We start from the raw sequence: 23,189 nt of genomic DNA on the forward strand, positions 1-23,189 counted from the left end.
TTGAGAACAAGTGGAGAGATACCATCGGGACCTGAAGCTTTCTTAGCATCAAGATTCGTCAAATTCCTTCTGACATCCTTTTGACGGAAGACAACAGGAGGCATTGAATGGAGCGTGTTGGGAATGGTGGGAGGTGTTTTACCAAGATCATTAATATATGAGTTGGAAGAAAAATGGGATGCTAGCAGGTCAGCTTTATCCTTCGCTGAAGTGACAATAGAACCATCTGGTTTGGACAGAGGTGGGAGCAGAGATGGGCAAAAGTTGTGGCCAATAGCTTTGGCAAGGGACCAGAATACTCGGCTACCATTAGGGCAAGAAGCAAGTTTTCTACTCTTAGCCTGTTCAAACTCTAGTTTGGACTGATTAATAACTGCTTTACAATTGTTGTGAGCTTTGATGTAGACAGAAAATGAAACTGAAGAATTAGAAACAAGTCAATTATGATATGCAACATTCTTCTCTTGAACAGCCTTAGCATATTTACTGGAAAACCAAGGTTTAGATAAAGGACAAGATTTTAAAGTGGAGTGTGGGATAAATGATTCCATTCCTGCAAGAATAATTTCATTGACACGATCTGAGCAAACGTTGACATCAGAAGTTTTGAAACAGTAATCCGACCAAGGAAAAGAAGAAAAGAAATCTTGCAGGTCATCCCATTTTGCATTCTTGTAATGCCAAACAACACGAGGTTGGGAATAGCCATGAGATAAAGGCTCTATTGGAGAAGAGACAATCACCAAGTTGTGATCTGAAGTGCCTAAAGGACCTCTCACATCGACCGTGTACTTAGAAGGGTTGTTTGTGAGAAAAAGATCAAGCGTATTGGCTGTATGATTAGGATTGTCTGGTATTCTTGTAGGTAAATGAACAATCTATGTAAGGTCGTTAGTAATTGCAAAAGCCTCAGCATCTCGATCAGCTGGGTTGGTGTGACTAGAAAATGGAACCAGCTGGAGTTGTGAACATTAAAATCACCAAGGAAAATTACCTCACTGTTTGGAAAGTTGGACCAGAGAAAGTCAAGTTGCAAAGAGAGGAAGTCAAAAAGCTCCAAGTGATTAGGGGAGTTGGGAGAACGGTAGAGACAACAGATGAATTTTACACAATGAAGTAGAGAGATTTTAAACCAGAGAAGATCAAAGAAAGTAGATTCCGAATTGCCAAGTCTCTGACAGGGAATATCAGAACGGACATATGCACAAGTACCACCTTTGAGGCGAAAGGAATCATACAGTGAATAATTTGGGCATCTGAGATGAGCAGTAGTTGAATCAACCGATAACTGAGATTCTGTCAGAAAAAGTACATGGGGTTTGGCAGACTGCAAGTGGAAATGGACATTGTTAAGATTAGAATTGAGACCACGTATATTTGTGAAATGAATTAGGAAGTGCTTGGGAGGTTTAGATCTTTTCGCAGATAAGTTTGCTCTATTAGTTTGACAATTCATGGTATATTCAATAGTAAGAAAAGTGGGTGGAACATGCTGTATGAAGTAACGAAATTTTTGGATATGGCGTACACATGGTAGAAAACTTGTGAAGAAAAGGCTAATGCACAAATCTATTTATATGAATATTCTTATTCAGCATAATACAACTCTGACTTTAATCATTATTATTATTGAGGACATATTATTAAGGATATACTGCTTAACTACACTGTAAACAGTGCAAAAACATCAATTAACATCGATTTACATAGCTAAAAAATTATATCATATGAAGTTTGAAAACAACATCATCATGTGAACATCTCACAACATGAATCCCTTCACAGTGAGTTTCCCTATTCATTACACTTCAAATAAGCAATGCTTTTCAAACGGGGAAGACTGCTGTTGCTTATTAGCCCTAAACCAAACAACATCATTTTAGATGTTTTGGCACATAATAGCCATTGCTGCTGTTGTGCCAGTAAAATCATAAACCAAACAAATAGACCATTTTGGAGATTACTGTCTTGTGTGTAGAAGCTGAGTTTCTATAGTTATCTAAATTGATGCTTTGAATTATTTACAATATGGTTATATAGATTCTTGTAGCCTAAAGCTTCATGCTCTAAAACTTTATGGGATACTGCTTTTAATCCTGGGTTATTATTATGAATAAATGACCTTAGCAAAACAAATTACTTCTCTATAGATATGAAGATGGACTGAAAGTAATGCCCCTTATTACATACTTTTGAAGGAATAGAGATAAATCAAAAAGAAAAACCATACCTGTAGTTAAAAAAGTTACCTTAATTTGATGTATTCTTTTTCTGCATGTGCTACCTAACTCAATACATTTTTTCTCAGGACCTTAACAAGTTTATGTATTGCATTCAGGTAAAATTCTTTTGGCTGAGAGGGAAAACCATCTCTTCACAGCTGCCTTAACTTCTTTAGAGCCATATCTGTTGCCTCAGAGATGTTCTTTAAACTTTTGGGGGAAAAAAAAGTTTCTGAGGGCCAAATCTGGAATATAGGGAGGATGCAAAACAATTTATAATCCATGTGCTAACAGTCTTGTCAATGTATTGCTAGACTTTACTCATTCGATTCTTCTTTTGGGCTTGTCCACACTGGATTGAACTGATTGTGATTCCTTTTTCAAGAATTCAGTGTGAATTACACCAACATAATCACCCCCCCCCCCCACACACAATAATCAAACATTGCTTTGATGACTATCTCTTGGATTTTAATTTTTTTTTTGGACACGATGTTTAATGGCAAAATTCCTTGGACTGTATTTTATTATTATTTTTTTTTGAATCACAGTGGTGAATCCTGGTTTCATTTAGGGTTTGACACATAATTTCAAAGTTTATAATTTGAAATAACTGGCACTCAGAAACTGTACACTATCTGAACCATATGTTCAAAGGTACTTTTGATTTTAAAACAATTTAACCGATAAACAAATAACTATGTAGTTCCATGCACACTTTTTTTTACAACCTTCCTTTTATTGTGGCAAAAGTTAGCCATACAAATGTCTAGTAGCAGTATTTACATATCCAGGTTTATCAGCGGAGTCTAACCGTGGTCATCTGCTGGTGCGCTCCCAGCAGCTCAATGTCCCTTGGAGAGTTTGGACTGTAATGATTTTGATGTCAGAAGTTGTTAAACCCATTTTCAGGAGTAAGTCAGCAGATGCCTTGCTCCACACTTCCCTATAACTTAGAGTAATTTTGGATACAACCGGCTGTATGCCGTAATTCTCAGATATTAACTCCTTTAAATGACTATTATCATTGTAATAATTATGTTTAATACAATGGCTATGCTCGAGGTCCTGGCCTGAACCAACAACTTGGGCATCAAGAAGGAACAGAAAGTCATCCTTTACATACAGGTCAGGTTTCCATAATTCCTCCCATGTTTGGAACCGAGGCTCTTTCTTGACCTCCCATCCTTTCTGGTGAAGCCTGTTGGAAACTAAGTTAACAACCGAGTCATGCCTTTTAACTCTCAATCCATGTATTCTAAAACAACACTGAGCAACGTGGGCAAGTGACTCAATTGCCTCGCATCTAGCTCTGCATGCTCTCTCCATACTATATCCCCGTGATGTTCTTTGTTATGTTTTGTTATTTGGTTTTTAGGAGCATTAGCAACTAAGGCCATATCTCCGAGAATATGCAGTGGTCATTCCCTGACCTTTCTGCATCCTCCGTATTTGGTGGTGACAGGCTCGAACGCCGGTCTAATCAAGAAGCATGTGCTACGCACTGCTGCTCCTTTCCACCTGGCTACGGAGGCGCCCACCTCGTGATGTTCTAGCGAGGGTAGGGAGAGCATTGATCCTTGTATGAATGAGGTGAATAAAAGCATGACTGGATAGGAGATTGGCCCTATCACCCACCCACCAATGTCGAGAGCACACCTTATTAGACTATTTAAGGGCATTACCATCGAAAGATGAGTGCAAGAGAGAGTTCACCACCCCTTCACTAATGCCATCCTTTAAATAGCAAAATTCCTTGGACTGTTTAATGGCAAAATTCCTTTGACTGGTTTTTTTTTTTTTTTTTTTTTTTTTTCAAATCACAGTGGTGAATCCTGGTTTCATTTGGGGTTTGACATATCATATCAAAGTTTACAATTTAAAATAACTGCCACTCAGAAACTGTACACTGTCTGAATTATATGTTCAAAGGTACTTTGATTTTAAAACAATTTAACTGGTAAACAAATAGCTATATAGTACCACCCACACACACATACTAACCAGAAACTATTAGGTAAGTGGATAACCAATTGAAAGTTTCTGCACTATTTGGCATTGAGGTTACGAATTAAGAGGCATTATTTGTATTAAAATTTACTTTTACTTAATTTATTATAAAACTTAATTAAATTTATTAAATTTACTTTTTAAATTTTTTAAAAAACTTCTATTTAAATTTTCTATCATATATAATTTCCCTATTACCATGACTTTTTTGGTGATGGGACGGTATGAAGGTAGAAAAGTCCATTTCCTTGCATCATTTAGATATAAATATATACTAATACTTCTCAGTCTGCACTCAATCTATTATTTTCCTATACCTAGATATGGAATATAACATTTACCTGACAATATTCAGTTGTACCATTATCTCCTACAGGATGCGGTATTTCAATTTCAAAAGAAACAGAAAGGAACAAATCTTTTTCAGCTTGTCTGCGATGCCTGCTATGTCTTATGTTATGCAAGTGATGATAATCGGAAGAAAGCAAAAATGATCGATGAATGCCACGTTTCGACCTCTGCAATGTGGTATGGCCACAAGTAACATTTACATTTTTTATCTTGCAGCCCAGGTTGGGTGAACATAGTCCCCGAAACTTTTTGTTATATTCCTATAGGAGAAACAGGAATGTATATTTCAAGTGAAAAAATATTTGACTAAACTTAATATTTTATAAAACAATTTTTATATCAATATTTCAAAAAAATTTTTTATCAATTTAAGAAAACTAATTATCACAAGGACAGTTATAAACAAATGGTTAATATGCTTACTGATTGAATCAATAGGCATGAATTTGAACTTCGGTGGCAAAGTTCAACCTTATATAGCAATTTTGCAACCAATGTTCTCTGAATAATCCATATAAAGAAGGAAAAATATTTTATTTTTTTACTGCTTTATTCTTATATTTGGCTCTTTAGATTCTCAATATTTATTCACTATTACAGAAAATATCCCAGTGAAAAAGTTACAACTATACTGTTTTCTCCTGAGGTATTTGTTCTCCACCAAGAAAATTAAAGATGCTTGTCTAAGGTTTGGGATCTTTATTGCATATGATTAATATAAAACCTAAAACGTTTTCTTTGGAGTAAACTTAAAGCATTTTTATATCCATTAGTGAAGGTGCCTCTGAAAACTCTGCAATTTTTGGAGGATGGAGAATGGACATCATGTGAAAAAATTTTCAATAGGCACACCTTCAACATCCAAAAATGGTCTGTAACTATCTTTGGACATGTCCCTTTATTTATTTCAGCTTTGTTAGGAAAGCAGGACTATTCTATAAAAAGTGTAGTAATTGTTTAACACTTTCACTTTTTCCTTAGATAAATATGTGGCATCAGATTTTTAATCCACTTGGAGGGAAATTGCCCTACTTTTAGAACTTTTTCTTTCAATTTGACAAAAGAAAAACTGGATATTTTTGTCAAGCAACTTTCACCAGAACCTGGTGAAAGTTGACTCAATTCCATGATTTTTAATTTCAGGTCAAAAGGTCATTGGAAAAGCCAGCAGCAAAAGTGTTAATAGGTGATAGGTAATTACCCACGATCCATTAAGGAATTGCCCATGCCGTGATGGGCAATTCTCTTAACTCAAGTTGTTGAGAAAGAATTACAGCTTTTTTATGATTCCACAAAAGATTTCATAAAGTTACAGGTAGAACAGGCACATTCTTTCAAGGCTGATGAATTAAGAGGCATAAAACACATTGATGTAAGACATATAGGTCCTATATCAGTGCTGTGTTGTCCTACATTAAGGTCTTGTAATTTTAAATTCCGTGGGACTTTAAAATTTATCCAGGGGACTTTATCTTCCTTACTTTCAAGGTTTAGCAGATTTGTCATCTAGACTTTTTTTTTTTATCATATTTCTGCTAAAATGTTTGAATTTGAAAATTGGAGGGAATCATGTTAAATATTACCTGTTTTTTTTTAGTTGTGTATGAAAGCAAGCTTTATGAAAATTCAGTTACAGGAAATAGCAAAATCAAAATAATAATGGACATTTTGGTATGTAACCATACCAAATAATTTTGGCCATTTCATATTAAAATCAGTAATATTTAACATTCAGTAGATGTGCTTAAAGTTAGATAGCATCATATATTATGGCTGAGGCTGCTGTTATTTCTACAAAATAAAGGAACTATTGAGTTTTGCATAAAGTACAAGTAAACTAATAAAAACAGCAATTAAAATCATTTTTATTTCATAACAAAACAATGAACTTAAAATAATTCACACGCCTATTTTCATTACCATCTGTTTAACTGTTTCTCGATACTGAATTTTCAAAAAAGCTGGCTTTTAGGCACAGCTCGAAATGCAAACTTAGAAGGGAATGACACATTGGCAGACCAGCTGTTTTTGCAAATAAAATCAGTTTCCAGTTTGTTTTACAGGTACAACAATGATGATGTTCTTAAGCTAAACAATTGATAGACACCAATTTTTCCACTAAAAAAAGAAAAAGTAACTGACGAGACAAAATTTAAAGTTTAGGTTTAAAGCTAAATAGGTTAACAAATGTTATTTATCTATAAAGGTGTATATCATTATGTATTATGTAATAATCCACTTTATTATTAAAAGCATCTGCATGTATATATATTATAATAATCTGCAAGAAAATACATTTCACTTTAGAAGGGCACTGGGATAGGCAAAACTGATGCAAGACAACTGGTGCACCACCAGCAAATATGTTATAAACACCACTTGCTTATAAAATATTTTAACACTATATTTAGTAATATAAAATTACCAAAAAGCCACTAATTTCCCAGAAAACATGAGATGGTTTCATAAAAAATTAAGTGCCATAAAATATTCAGAAAACTGACCGTTTTAAAAGTGACATCTGCAGACATGTAGAGATGATCACACTCCCCCTCCCGACTCTATAATAGCACAATCATCACTTGATTGCTTAACAGTTTTCTATTATAGGTAGATTTTTACATATCCAACAGATTATCAGAATGTCCCTGAAAGGTATGAGTGGTCTTTTCACTTTTAAGTAGCAAATGCTTGAGCAACCTGCAGCAGCTATCCAATACAGTCTACAAGTGATTCCACTAATTAAAAATTTTAAATATTAAATTTAAAAAAATTTAAATCAGCAATAACTTTTTATACCAAAACAAGTTTATTTTATTTTGTGTGCATGTAAAAAAATAAAACAATAAATAAAGTTTAAAGCAGTGGTAAGCAACTTATGCCTTTAAGCATTGGAAGACAATTTTATTTTTATGTAGGGATATTTTCCAAGAAAGGAAATTTCAGATATTAAGAACTTATGAAAAGGAAGAAATATTAAAAAATAAAACAGCATATATAATTTAAAGTATAATTTAAAAAAAAAAAGAGTAAAACAAAAGAGCATAAATATTATTAAAATGAAGATGTGCCAGATTCTCAGAACATTTAATGCCAAACTGCAGTCCAGATTTTAAATTTCATCTCTTTTTAATTTCTAGAAGATAAATTTACCTTTGAGTGCAGTGTGCAAGTTACCAAGAAAATGTGTGGACTCCCATTAAAAAAAATTGCTCTACACTGTTTTAAACTAAACACTGTAGATCATCAGTTGGCAACTGCAGCTTGTGTCTGATCTATGGGTCACTGAAGAGTATTTTACCAATAAACTCAACTACATGTATATTATTTTTACATGTTTCCTAATAATATTATATTGAGCAATTAGACTTTACACCAGCCGGTATTCAAATAAACAAATTTCAATCCTGCAACTAAAACACTTTATTTACAACAAAATAAAATAAAATATATACAGTAATAGTCTAAAACTGATGTGATTTAATTTACAATAAAATAAGAAATATAAAATCTTATTTTATTAGCCATTAAATATAATTTTATATTTATCTTCAGTAGGACTCATCTACATTTTTTTATCTACAATAGGACTCATCTACAATAGATATTTGCAACCAATTTGTTATCTCCAAATTGTATTTTCCAACCTCTGTAATGAAATTAACCAGAAAAATGCAGTGAAAAAGACAGAAAATGCTTTCCTTTATAAAAATGAAGAAATACAAAAGGTATCTTTGCAAGTGTATATTAAAGCTATATAATTTAAGAGAGGGGCATGTTCTCATACATATACAGGTGCTGGACAATCAAAATATACAGCAGCTACATTCGGCCCATGCATCAGCAAACACACACTGTCTGCAAATATATACTGATGGATCCAAATCTGATACAGATGTAGGTGCTGCAGTGGTTCTTCCCACTTGTGCTATCTCTGAAAAACCTTTTCCTAGTTGTAGTAATTACACCGCTGAACTCCATGCAATATAAATGGCTATCAAACATGCCAATAACAGGTCTAATGAAGAGATAATAATCTATACCAATTCCTTGAGTGCAGTAACTTCTTTACAACGTAAATGTCCAAACTCTCATCCTATTCTGAAAGAAATCAGAGCACAGTTAATTAATCTCACAGAATATAACACCGAGGTAAGGTTCTGCTGGATTCCTGGGCATGCTGGAATCCAGGGAAATAAGAAAGCAGATCAAGCAGCAAAAAGTCCAGTCAACCTCGTGTCTTCACTTGCCTCAATTTCTTATATGGACTGCAAACTCATCATAAAATAGTTATGTATTGGCCAATGGGCATCAGTATGGCAGCAGCAGACCCATAATAAACTCTTCCAAATAAAGAAAAAGTCATAATACTGGAATTTTTGTTCACGATTAAACAGACAAGAAGAGGTTGTCCTTGCAAGGACACGCACTGGGCATTCCCATCTTACCCACCCCTACTTGTTGACAGGTGATGAACCTCCTCACTGCATCATTGTCCCACCCTTACAGTGAAACATATCCTCCTCGAGTGTCCCCACAATCATGCTGCTCAATTAACAAATTTTAAATCAGCTTTAATCCAAAACAAATCATTAAAGATGAACCATATTCTCAGTGATATCACAAATCTGTCCAACTTATTTAATTTTTTAAAACAAATTCATTTATATGAACTTATCTGACACATGACTGAAAAAAAAAAAAAAATTCATTTGCAGAATTATTGTGACAGGCACAATTTGGCCTTAGTTGCCCTTGTGCCAATAAACTCCCATTAAAACCAACCAACCAACCAATGTTTTTATACTTTTTGAATGATCATGACTGTGAGGTATACCTATAATAGAAATGATCCTTTTCACATACACTTGCTTTCTTGCACCAAATGCCACTGCTACTACTACTACTACTACATTCGAAGCTGAAACTTATGCTTGCCTAACTCAGTTATCATAAATGTTACAGAGATAAAAGGAAACAAATCACAGCACGATAAATTTATCGAGTTATTTATTTTTTGCTAATTATTTGATCAAAAACATCAAACCTGTAATATTTCAACGAAGCTTTCTGCTATCTTCCCTTGTGATTCAGGAGAGGATGGGCAGGCCAACACTTGATATTGCATGGTGAGACCAAGTTTATTGCCTACTGGTGGTTGCAATTCTGAAATACAAAAAGAAAAAGGAATGTTACATACCACCCAATACCTGAAAGATTTAGTATTAGTAGGTATCATTTGCCACTATTAGTATTAATAGTGTAAATGATGCAAGAAAGCAAACTTATTACTGTTATTATTATTAGTGGTGGCATATATACGATGCAATAAAAGTTTCTAAACCATCAACCGAAAAAAACCACATCACTTGTCCATCCCCTCCAGAAATTTGTCTAGTTCTTCCTGGAATTTATTTAAACTACTCACCAGATGGGAGTTGTTTATTCTTAAGAATTAACCACCCACTGGTTGAAGGCAAATTTCCACACATCTACCCAGCAACCATCCTTCCTAAGTTTGAATTTATGATCCCATTATGTGTTCCATCTGAGCAGAAGGAAGGAGTCCATCAGCAGTGAGGGTACTCAATCCATTCAAATTAGTTTTGCAATTATTTATTATAAATTATTATAATATATATAATCATATTATATATATAATATTTATTATAATTATTATAAATTTATAATAGTTTCAACTGTTTTACAAAGAGAAATAAAATGTTACATCCAGTTATTATTAGCTATATGGTGCAAGGAAGCCCAAGGCTTATGCTGCACCAGCCAAACAAAATTCTGAGTAACCCTGAAAGAGAGAGAAAGAACAAGAGTCAGAAGTAGAAGGGACTCACCAAGAAAGAGAAGAATGATGATATTCAGCTCTGGACCCTGGGTGTGTCAAGCCCATACTCACCAGATGTGAGCCCCTGGGGTCAAATTATTGAAAAACAAATAAATAATTTTTTTTTTTTTTAATATAAAGACATTAACTAAAAAATGAATAGCAAATGCTTAAAAAGACATTAACAGAAACTGAAAATTTTATTTAAGGTTTTTTTTTTCAATTTAAAAAATAATATATAATTAACATTGCTGCAAATACGAGTAATAAGTATTGCAAACAAATACTGTTAATATGACAGACAGTTTCAAATACTTATAAATTTTGAATACCACTTTCCTGACATACATATAAATACAGTAGAACCATGTAGTAGACCATGCAGTAAGAATCCAACGTTGAAAGAACAGTAAGTCCAAGGATACAGAACTAGTTTAAATCCAATGATGAAAGAACATGAAATAATTCCAAGGATACAGAACTAATTTAAATCCAATGATGAAAGAACATGAAATAATTCCAAGGATACAGAACTAATTTAAATCCAATGATGAAAGAACATGAAATAATTCCAAGGATATAAATAAATGAATATCTCGGTGACTTTAGACCCAACAAAGAAAATAATTACATCAGAAATCATGTATAGTTATTACTTACCAAGTAGTGGAATTCCACCATATTATATTAAAACTTTATAAATACGATTAGAACTGACCAGTTTATAGTAAATTATAACTGAATTTATTTCTGATCAAATTACTACACCCTTTCACTTTTTGATTTATACTTGAAACTACCTTTTGATTTAAGACTTTCTATCAATTACAATAATGATTACTAATATCACTTCAATATTCGTTCACTCCATTTTGGACTACAGATTATAATTATTAATTTAACTTTTCTCTATCTCAGAACATTATGTGATTCTTCACATATTTCCTTCTTTCTATGCATAGAATATGTAAGCAATTATTCCCCTAATTGGTAATTTTTTGATTTATATGAGATTATACAACTTCAATTGTCAGCTTAATATATTGTAGCCATATCACTTAGTCTACCGTCTATTAATTTTTATCTGCATTCTTTTTATCGCCGCTTTGTTCAATAATTTTTATTTATCTATGAACTGTTATATGTTTATTTTGTATATCTTACGACTTTATTACGGTAAAGTCCTATTATTCCAACCACATTTATTTTTTCCAATGCTAATCTTATGTATCTTCAGGCATTTATTGCTTCAAAATATGACAATAGAGGTCACTATTTTCTCATCTTTTTCCATTTCTTCACAGCTCTCTATTAAGTCCGTTATGCTGCTATAAACTGCTTCATCATGTAGCTATGTTACTAATGTGGTTATGGTTGACATACATTCCTTTTCCCATTCTGAAAACACTTAACTATATTTTATTCTAACTTGATCCTTATTTTTACCTTAATAATTGACACTGCATTGGGACTACTTTGTCCATACTGTATAAGAATTCATCTACTCTACTAAATATGTGCCCTGTATTTCCCTGCCTTTTTCCTTCTGCTACACATTACTTGAAAGCTCCAGGTAATTGCTCACTTTCTTATTATACTTTTGGTTCATTTCTTGACGTGTTTCGACTTACATATTTTTTGCACCTGCTTTTTCCTCGCAATACAAGCATTTGGTATTAACTCCCTTTTATACTAATGCTTACAAAGCCAGAGCCCTTACTATAAGGTTGGGCTTCATAAACGCGGCTAGCTCAGTGTGATTTAACAACTTTCTCTTTACTTTTTATCTTTCTACTATCTATTTCTACCTTTCTTCCCATTCATAAAACTATTATTGTATACGAGGGTGATACGAACGTTCCTACTATCCTCCTTCTATTGCTACTTTCGTCTTTATTTACTTAACTACTCCTTTTTCCCTTCCCTATCCTCAATTTAACACCTCACCCTATACCATGTGCTTGTTCCAAATTATTTAATCCTAATTTCCACAAAATTACTACATTTAAATCCTACACAAAACTCTACATATTTTTATTAAAAATACCTTTTCCCATTCTGAAAATGCTTAACTATATTTTATTCTAACTTGATCCTTATTTTTACCTTAATAATTGACACTGCATTGGGACTACCTTGTCCATACTGTATAAGAATGTGCTAATTTCATTTTTTTTGCTTTTTGGCCTTTCACCTTTCTTCTACTACTACTATGGACAAGTACAGAAATGCAGTTCCTGATACATGGTCAGGTGTAGTCCCCTGATGAAATACCTGACCATGTATCAATATTTACTTTAGCTGACATCAGATTCTGCATATTTGTCTTACCCGTATTTGACTTTTATCTAAATATGTTCTCCCATATCTGATGACAGCTCTACCACTTTTTATTTTATTTGTATTGTATTTTACCCTATTATTAATAATTTTACTTTACAGTTCACTCACCTCCTACTGGCTTTGTAATTCAGCCCATAATTTTCTTAATTCATCATAACTTTTAGGATATTAACATTCTTTCACCTTTTACATATCTACTATACTTCTTTTTCTACTATCCTTACCCTTCTAGTCACTGGCACTTTGTATAATTTTCACCTGCATCTATGCATACTTTATCTAATATATCTCTTCATACATACTTATATATATATATATTTTTTTTTTCTCTATATATATATATATATTCTCTCTTTCTCTCTCTCTCTCTCTCTCTCTCTCTCTATATATATATATATATATATATATATATATATATATAAAGAGAGAGAGAGAGAGAGAGAGAAAGAGAGGCACATGTATGTATAGGCAAATGAAGTTTAACATTGACAAATGTAAAGTACTACATATGGGAAACAGCAACCCCAGAGCAACATATCAACTCTGTGGTACTACACTGACAGTGGTAGAGAATGAAAGGGACCTGGGGGTGGTTGTGCAGGCAGATATGAAGTTCTCTGAGCAGTGCAGACGGGCTGCAAGGGTAGCTCATGGTGTATTGTCAATGATATATAGGAATTTTTCTAGCAGGGATAAGGAGGTGATTATTCCCTTGTATAAGGCAACGGTCAGACCACACCTAGAGTACTGTATACAGGCCTGGAGGCCTCATTTCAAGAAGGATGTAGAACTGCTGGAACGAGTACAGAGAAGGGCAACAAGATTAGTGAATGGAACAAAGGGGTGCACTTACGAAGAAAGGCTTAAGTTTTGCAAATTACAGTGTCTGGAGACTAGGCACCAGCGAGGTGATCTGATAGAGGTGTATAAAGCCTTGAATGGTTTGAGCATGCTCAATGCTGATGGGATTCTTCCTCTTGCTCAGAATAATCACCTGAGAGGGCATAAATTCAAATTGAGGAAAGACAGATGTAGGATAGATGTGCAGAAATTTGCCTTTAGCCAGCAGGTGGTTGGTTGGTGGAACAGACTTCCATCCCTTGTCATGGAAGTTGATAGCCTAAATAAGTTTAAGGCTCAGCTGGACAGGTATTTTGAACGAACAGAGGGGTGAAGTGGAAGTGGTTATTTATTTATTTATTTATTTTATTTATTTTTTTTTTGGCTGATGCTGCATAAGCTTGCTTTCTTGCATCAAATGCCTTTACTAATGCTAATACTAATGCTATATATATAAAAGTAATAATTTTATTAATAACATATATTTTTTTTTCACTTATTATTAGTTTATTATTTTCATTCCTTTCATATTATTTTAAATTTATGAGTCATACTCTCAGAACTCAGTTCAAGGAGGTCCTTTCTGTAGGAATGGAATTTGTGACCCTGGACTATCTGAGCCACACTATTTTGCTACACCTTCTTTACTTTTTACTTTTTCATATTCTTCCTCTTATTTGTCATGAGCCATTAGTTTTACAAATGTGTATTAAGAAATATTTTCTTCCTATATTACTTTCTCATCTATGATGAGTTGTGTTTATCACAAATTTAATCTCTCTCTCTCTCTCTCTCTCTCTCTCTCCACTAGAGGTTGCTAGTGCACACTGTATATTTAGCCATTTCCAGTTTTGGTGTCTCTTTTGCACCTGTAGCATTGATGCTTACAGGGAGTTCTTCTGTTCTCATCATTGTTTTTTGAATGGTGTTGACATCATGAAAAAACAGCCTTTCGGTGGTGCCTTGAACTTCAGGAACAAAAGGAAGTCACACGGGCCAAGTCTGGTGAAACACAGTGGGTGCAGCGGCACACATCCTTTTTTGCTAGCCAAAAACTCCTGAACAATGAGAAACTTATAGCTTGGTGTATTGTCATGCAGGAGGAACCAACTGCCATCATCTCCATATTAAGGCCACACACAATGGATTATCTGCAACAAACATTTCAAAACATCTAGATAGTAGGCAATAGTAAAACTTTTGTATTGAGCATGAACCCTGTGCACAATTCCAAATGATGACCATGGTTTTGATTTTTGACTTTTCTTGATGAATTTTTTTGGCTTTGGGAGAGTTTGCTGACTTCCACTCCGCATTTTGTTTCATTACAGGATTGTACTGAAAACACGGCGCCTCCGTAGCCAGGTGGGAAGGAGCAGCAGTGCGTAGCACACGCTTCTTGATTAGACCGGGGTTCAAGCCCATCACCACCAAATACGGAGGATGCGGAAAGGTCAGGGAATGACCACTGCATATCCCGGAGCAATATGGCCATAGTTGCTAATGCTCCTAAAAAAAAAAAAAAAAACCGAAAACACCATATCTTGTTGCCTGTAATGATCGAATTCAGGAAGTTCGGTTTGTTTTCAGCAGCTTCAATGAGTTCTCTGCAGTGTTCAACTAGAGCCTGCCGTTGACCATATGTTAATGAACGTGAAACACATTCTTTGTTCACAGACCTTTGTTTTCTTCAAATTCTGGGTTATTATTTGTCAAATGGTTTCCTTATTAATGCACAGATCTTCTGAAGTCATTTGGAGAATTGCACATCAGTCATTGGTAATGATTTCACCTTTTCAATCAATCCTTGCATTCAAACTGTTTTTGCCGGGCCTGGATGTTCATTGTCTTCTAGTTATTCTCTCTTAATGCATGAAATTTTTATGCCACCCGGAACACACATGTATGAGACAGACAATTCTCTCCGTAGCCAAATGGGCAGGAGCGGCAGTGCGTAGCACACGCTTCTAGATTAGACCGAGGTTCGAGCCCGTGATTACCAAATACGGAGGATGCGGAAAAGTCAGGGAATGACCACCGCATATCCTCGGAGCAATATGGCCTTAGTTGCTAATGCTCCTAAAAACCAAATAACAACAACAACAAGCACCATGCATGGGTTGGAGTTTGAGAAGAAGAAAGAAGATATTTGTTGACATTAGACTTGAACTTCTGTAGACTGTAATTTTCAGGAAATACATATGAAGGAAGGTTGTTCCAGAAAATGGCAGTTGAATGAATAAATGAGGAAGATTAAAAGTTGGTTCTGTGAGTTTGAAGTCAGACAGTAAACATATGTTGGCTGGTGGCCAACATGTGTTTACTGTCTGACTTCAGAATGGTTGGACTGTTTTGAAAGAGAGAGTGGGAATTATAGAAGCCAATTCAGAAGAACAGTGCCCATGGAAGTATCTGTAGAAAAGGCATGCAGCAGAAACAGTATGTCTATGAGACAGAGTGTGGAGAGACTCTGTTAGGAATGAGTCATTAATTAACAATGACTCATCCCTAACCTCTTCTGAATGGAATCTAGAAGCCTGAGAGAGGTTTTGGGGGCACTACCCCAGATTTGGGAACAATATTCCATGGTAGGGCGGATTTGCGATTTGTACAGGGTGAACAGCTATTTCGAAGAAAAGTAACACCGAGAGCAAAAGAGAAAACCAAGTTTTTTAGATGCAGAAGAAACAATATTTGTAATGTGCTTGTGCCAAGAGAGATTAGAAGTCAGGGTAATTCCCAAAAGAGATATATCATTTTGCCTAGAAATCGGAGTGTCACCAAAGATAAACATAGGAGCAGAAGAATCCTTTTTGCAAGATATAAGACAAGACTGAGTTTTAGAAGTGTTGAAATCAACTAAGTTGTCTTTGCTCCATGGAGATCGGCATTTAAGGAATTGGTAGCGGATATTCGAGAAGTTGAAACTGATTGAGCAGGGCAAGGTTTCTCAAACTGGAAAGTGGAATGCAATGTGCTATCATCAGCAAAACTATGAATAGGATTTCTGGTCAATCGAAGGAGATCATTAGTATACAAGAGGAAAACAGTGGGGGAAAGAACTGAACCTTGGGGGACATCAGCATTAATGGAGTAGTTAGAAGACAGAGAGCCATCTACTATCACCCTCAGTGAGCGCTCAGAGAGAAAACTGGATAACTAATTACAAAAAACAGTTGTCAAACCATAAGATGGAAGCTTGTTTAGAAGACCTTTATACCAAACACGATCAAAAACCTTTGAGATGTTAAGAGCAACTGCTTGTGTTTCACCAAACGTTTCCATTGAATTTGTCCATAAATGGGTAACATAAACCAGAATATCACCAATGGATCGACACTGATGGAATCCATATTGACGATCGTTGATCAGACAGAAGGTTTCTAGGCAGTTTAAGAGTTGGTGGTTAATTGATTTCTCCATTACTTTAGAAAGAGTAGAAGTAATTGCAATAGGACGATAACTGGATGTGAGGGATTTGGCACCCTTTTTAGGAACTGGCTCTATATGAGCAAATTTCCAAGCAGAAAGAAAAACACCCTTGGAATAAGAAAGTGAAAAAAGGTGGCAAACAACAGGAGTAAGTTCAGGAGCACAGGTTTTGAGAACAAGTGGAGAAATACCATCAGGACCTGGAGCTTTCTGAGCATCAAGATTTGTCAAAATCCTTCTGACATCCTTTTGACAGAAAACCACAGGAAGCATTGAACAGAGCGTGTTAGGAATGGTGGGAGGTGTTTTACCAAAATCATTAATACACAAGTTGGAAGAAAAATGGGATGCTAGTAGGTCAGCTTTATCCTTGGCTGAAGTGACAATAAAACCAAATGGCTTTGACAGAGGTGGGAGTAGAGATGGGCAAAAGTTGAGGCCAATAGCTTTGGCAAGAGACCAGAATGCTCGGCTACCATTAGGGCAAGAAGCAAGTTTTCTACTCTTAGCCTGTTCAAAATCTAGTTTGGACTGATTAATAACTGCTTTACAATTGTTGTGAGCTTTGGTGTAGGCAGAAAATGAAACTGAAAAATTGGAAACAAGCCAATTACAATATCCAATATTCTTCTCTTGAACAGCCTTAGCACATTTATTGGAAAACCAAGGTTTAGATAAAAGACAAGATTTTAAAGTGGAGTGTGGAATAAAGGATTCCATTCCTACAAGAATAATTTCACTGACATGATCTGAGCAAACGCTGACATCAAAAGTTTTGAAACAGTAATCTGACCAAGGAAAAGAAGAAAAGAAATCTCACAGGTCATCCCATTTTGCGTTCTTGTAATGCCAAACAACACGAGGTTGGGAATAGCCATGAGATAAAGGCTCCATTGGAGAAGAGACAATCACCAAGTTGTGATTGAGGTGCCTAAAGGACCACTCACTTCGACCATGTACTTAGAAATGTTGTTTGTGAGAAAAAGATCAAGCGTGTTGGCTGTATGGTTAGGATTGTCCGGTATTCTGGTAGGTAAAATAGGTAGGTAGCATAATTGCATACTTGTGTGCAATTATGCTATGTTTTCATATTCTTAATAATATGTTTGCATTTCAGGTTCCCCTTTCTTTCCCTTACTCTTCTTTTTTTCCCTTTTCTCCTCTGGAACACCAGTAACTAGTAACAAAGAATCATTTTACATGACAATATAAGCTATTTATACTTTCCGATTTACATCTCTAATCTTATATAAATGCAGCTGGATTCATATAGGTGTAGTTTATATGTACCTATCTCTCACACACACACACACACACACACACACACACACACACACACACACACACACACACACACACACACACAGTATTTCAGTTAAAAGGCACTTAGTTCTATCTTGCTTATTTTTAGGTCATGCTATTTTTTGTCTGGGTCTTTTATGCCATATTTAGCTAAAATTTTTTAATTTGATATTAAAATTGGAGTAAGTATTACCATTTAGATTTTACAATTTCTAAATTATTTTGGCTTATAAACTTTTTTCTCAATGGGGAGGTTGTTCCACATCTTTGGTTTAATTTAAAAATGTCATTGCTGTACTTCAAAAATGAACAAAACCCAATTTTATTTGAAATAAAAATAAAAATGAATACAATGGTTGTAAGGTGAGAAGAAGCAACAACTACAATTGAAGCCAACTGTTCAAAGCTAAACATACACACTGAAGAATAAACCTTGTGAAACCATTGTGTTTGTTTTGTTTTTTTATTCAAATAAAATTAATTTACATTCATTTCAGAATTATAGAGATGATGTTTTTAGACAAAGATGGGGAAAAATTTTTCCAATGGAAAAAAGCAGTTGATTAGGAAAATTTTAATTTAGAAATTATAATATCTAAATAGCAATAATTAGTCAAATTTTAATGTCAAATTCCAAAATTTTAGCCTAAATATGGAAAAAAGATCCAGACAACAAATAGCATAAACCTAAAGACAAGAAAAATAATCTTTGGTGCATTTTAATTCAAACACTTTGTGTGTAGTATAAATAAGCAAATTAACTTATTATTATTATTTTTTTTTTTTGTAACTTGGGTATTTACCTGAACAATCAGGCCATGGAAACTTGAAAGGACTTTTATGTGGAGAGGGCAATCTTCCCCATGTTTTGGTTTGCTGTGAGCAATAATATACTGGCTCTGGCTTTTCAACAAACTCATAACCACCATTGCAGAAGACACTACAAAATCTTCCATCAACCCAAGTATCACATGCCACACTGCCATGAAGTGGAGGTGGTGAAAAAGGGCATGGATAAGCTGAAATGATTGAATAAATTCCCTTAAATGAGTAAACATAAAAATATTATAAATACAGTATATAATTAATATTGCTGCTAATTAATTAATTATTTAATATATCACTACTAGATTATAGATTAATACTAGATCACTATGATTATACATTTAGTGTATTTTATTGTATTTCTACAGTACTTTACACAGTCATTTTACTTTACACAGAGGTGTGCCAGATCCTCTGAATGATTTGTCCCTGATATTTGCAACCCATGATAATTGCAGAATGATGTGGAGGTTGGTTAAAAGCTAAAAATAAGGCTCTGGTTTAATGTTCAGTGGTTAGTTTAATTTAGTTGGGTAAATTCCATGTGGCATGCTTTTTTATTTATATCTCTTACTGAAATGTAAAAACATCAAAAGCAACAAAGATATCAAGCCAATATCAATCTCATCCTCTGTACTAAAACTAGAAAGATATATGCTACCAACTCTTCCCAATACATCATAACCAGATTCACTATGGAATTATTGGAAGATCCACATTGACTAACCTTCTCACAACAAACCAAATAATTCTGAAAGCTCTTGATTCTAAAAATCAAATCAACATAATTTACACAGACATCAGCTCTGCATCCGATGTGGTCTCCACACACACACTCTACTGAATCTCCTCGAACAGTTTTACCTATTCCATGGTAATCTATTAAATCTCTTTGCCAACCTCTTCAAAGAAAGGGTCCTAATAGCAAACTTCAAAAACAAATCCTATCGTGCCATTTGCCCATCTGGAATCCCCCAGGGCAGAACACTATCGGCAATAATGTTCTCTGCAATCCTCCAACCGTTCCTACTAACCCATAAGCATGTAATGTGTTATGCGGATGATGTTAAAATAATGGCCACATCAGACTCAAGTCAATAAGCTAACTGCACTGAAGAGGTGATCTGTAACACCCTCCAAGAGTTCACTTTACCTCAAATCTTTCAATGTTGCTCTCAACCCCTCAAAATCTAGTCACCTCCAAATATCCCTTAAAAAGAGCATCTTTCCGATAACTGCCTCACCGAATGCACAAACAATTCCTATAATAACCGACCATAAGGATCTGGGAATTTTTCTACGATTCAAAATTCAACTTTGCTACTCATTTAAACTACCTTTCCAAAAAACTTACAAGAGCCATTTGGCTGGCAAAACAAAACCTTCAACATATACACTCTACCCAAATTACAATAAATTTCTTCTCCAAAATCATCAAACCAAAAATTCTCTATGCTTCCCATGTCTGGGCCAGTGTGGCCAACGCAAACTTCAAAAAGATCTCTTCCCTTGAATACTGGTTTCTTAAATGGACTTTCTTTAAGTCTAGCTATGAACCTGTCTCTTCCCGAGCTTTCATGGTTGACTGCCTAAACTACTCTGATTTCTCACTTTCAATCTGGTACAACAACCTTTCTTTCTTTACAAAACTGTACAACCCAGACATTGACAGCCCAGGAAGTCATAGCTTGGAGAATCCCCAGGAAAGCAGCAAGATCCAAACCAACACTAGCCCCTTTACTAACTCAACACTGTTTAATTGAAAGGCACTTCCCGTTCAACACTCTGTTCTTTGTCAATGGTCTCAATATAGACCCAGTCTTTATTGATAGACCATAATAGCCCATAACAAAGGTCTCCTGTCACAAGCAGCTAAACTCATACTAATGAATCTCCGCTGAACTAAATATAACCCAGCATTACATCTTTCCTCTCCTTTAACCCTGACTTTACAGTATAGACGTCTAGGGGAGCACATATCTCATCAGATACCTCTGGTCTTTATGTATTGAACTGAAGTTTCTCATGCATTAGCTAATCTTGAGAATTTAGTGATAGCCAAGTCACACATATTTAATTTAAATTACAGGTGTCAATAATTTTGTCTTTCCTATTAATTGTATTCTATTCTATTCTAAACAAGTGTCTTTATGCTTTACTGTAAGCCCCTATAGCTGTTGCATCAGCTGTCCTGAGCAGCTGATGCAACAGCTATAGAATTGTCAGCATGTTTTCTTTACTGTATAGATGGTACTTCTCTATATGACCACGCTGGTCCAGAACTTTGTCCAGAATGCCTTTTGGACAAACCTGCAACCACTGGCTTGTCTGGAGCTGTTGCCTCTCTGCACTGTAGGAACTCATGACCGAGGGCTAATAAATGGAATTTAATTAATTAAATTAATTATTTATATCATGCTGTTTAGTTTTTCTGCCAAAAGAATCAAGGAATAATTAAGGGGAGAAAAAACTCTTATATCTAGATTTCATCACATGTATCCAAAGTTCTTACTTTTGGTATCTATTACACCACTGGTTCAATTGTTATTGCTGTGCTTATAATATCACGATTCACAATGTCAGTCATTTGTCCAAATACACCAATTATTTAATTTTGTATTTAAAAATTGTTCATTAAATTCTGGTTAATATCATAAACTTGATTCTGGTTGAAACTTTTCAAATAATATATGATTATTTTTGTAGATGCAAAACTCAAAGTCAATATTATGAACAAACACATATCCAAGAGAGGAATAGTAATTAGTTTATTAGAATAGTAAAGAGAGAAAAACTCCATATAATGTCCTTTACAAACCCGATCATTAAACATTTAATTTTTTTTATAACCAGGTGTTTTTTGTTTTGTATCCCAGTACATTTTGGAGGATGGAGTATAATGAAGGAATACTAAAATTCATGTGGTCATCACCCATATAGATATACAGTGGATTCCAGTTATTTGTCCCACCAGTTAATCGGGGCAGCAGTTTATTTGGGGAAAATCTTAAAAAACAGAACCCAATAGAGAAAATAGCCAAGGTTCACTTCACTTAATTGGGACAACATGCCGTTTAATCAGGGCAGGAGACCGCAGCACTGGAGATTATCCTATGATTGTCTCCGACTGTACCATGTGGTTCAGTCAGATTTCTGGAGGTCACAACCATAAAACAATAAAAACAATTAGCAGTCACCTGTTTATTGGGCTTTTCTGTTAGTGCAATCTATCATAAACGGATAGTAAACTCGATCTTATTGAATCTGCGATAATACCGACATCTGAAATTCTGTGGGTTATTATGGTGTAATGTGTTTACACTTCCATGGAATCTTCAATCATATAAAAAAATTAATTTTCAGAATCTTCTCTTCATTCCTATTTTTAAAGCTTCGTAACTTGTTACTCCATTCTCACTTGCACATATCGTGTTACTTGCAATTTGTGTGCCATGTTCTTTGTTACTGATTGCTTATCTTTTTTACTGTTTTCAATTTTAACCCCCACCCTCAAATGTAAGTGAACAGAAATGTCAACTAGTTAGTATGTACATATTACAGTACGTATTAATTATCACGTATATTCTTCCGACTTTCACATGTCATTTAATTTTTTAATTGGTAAGGTAATAAAGGGTAAATTTGTGCTTAATATATCTTTACTTTTATAGCCTGTGGATAATATTGCTCCTATTTTCGTTAATTAGAATCACTAATCACAAACGTGATCACAATGACCGGCGCTTACTACACATCGTGTAGTGAACAGTACTTTACTATGGTGAGTCCATTGTAACATGATTTGATTGTACAGTGAATCAATTGTAAAGTGGAGTCCATTGTATTTTTAACTATTTATGTGAAACTTCGGATAATTGGGGCAGCCACTTAATTGGGCCAAAATACACTAGTCGCGATGTGTCCCAAATAACCGGAATTGACTGTATCAATTTTAAATTTACCTTTTTTTGGTAGCAAATGTACACTGAGCAACTACTTTATTAGATACAGCTGCCCTTTTT

The 23,189-nt window shown here is 34.7% G+C and overlaps 1 protein-coding gene across 2 annotated transcripts in view; it reads right to left on the bottom strand.

The window, feature by feature from the left end:
* LOC150079806 (sushi, von Willebrand factor type A, EGF and pentraxin domain-containing protein 1-like) overlaps positions 1-23,189 on the bottom strand; it is a 216,402-nt gene that overhangs the window by 109,743 nt on the left and 83,470 nt on the right. For both annotated transcript variants that reach the window (XM_090383990.1, XM_090383991.1), the window contains exons 12-14: positions 19,146-19,361; positions 9,631-9,749; positions 4,574-4,843 (exon numbers count right to left, since the gene is read on the bottom strand). In XM_090383990.1, the coding sequence (XP_090240116.1) occupies positions 4,574-4,843; positions 9,631-9,749; positions 19,146-19,361 (605 nt within the window). The remainder of the gene's footprint in view (positions 1-4,573; positions 4,844-9,630; positions 9,750-19,145; positions 19,362-23,189) is intronic.

Source organism: Mastigoproctus giganteus, chromosome 10 (genome assembly GCF_048544385.1).
Source record: "Mastigoproctus giganteus isolate SK-2022 chromosome 10, ASM4854438v1, whole genome shotgun sequence".
NCBI classification, from domain to species: domain Eukaryota; kingdom Metazoa; phylum Arthropoda; class Arachnida; order Uropygi; family Thelyphonidae; genus Mastigoproctus; species Mastigoproctus giganteus.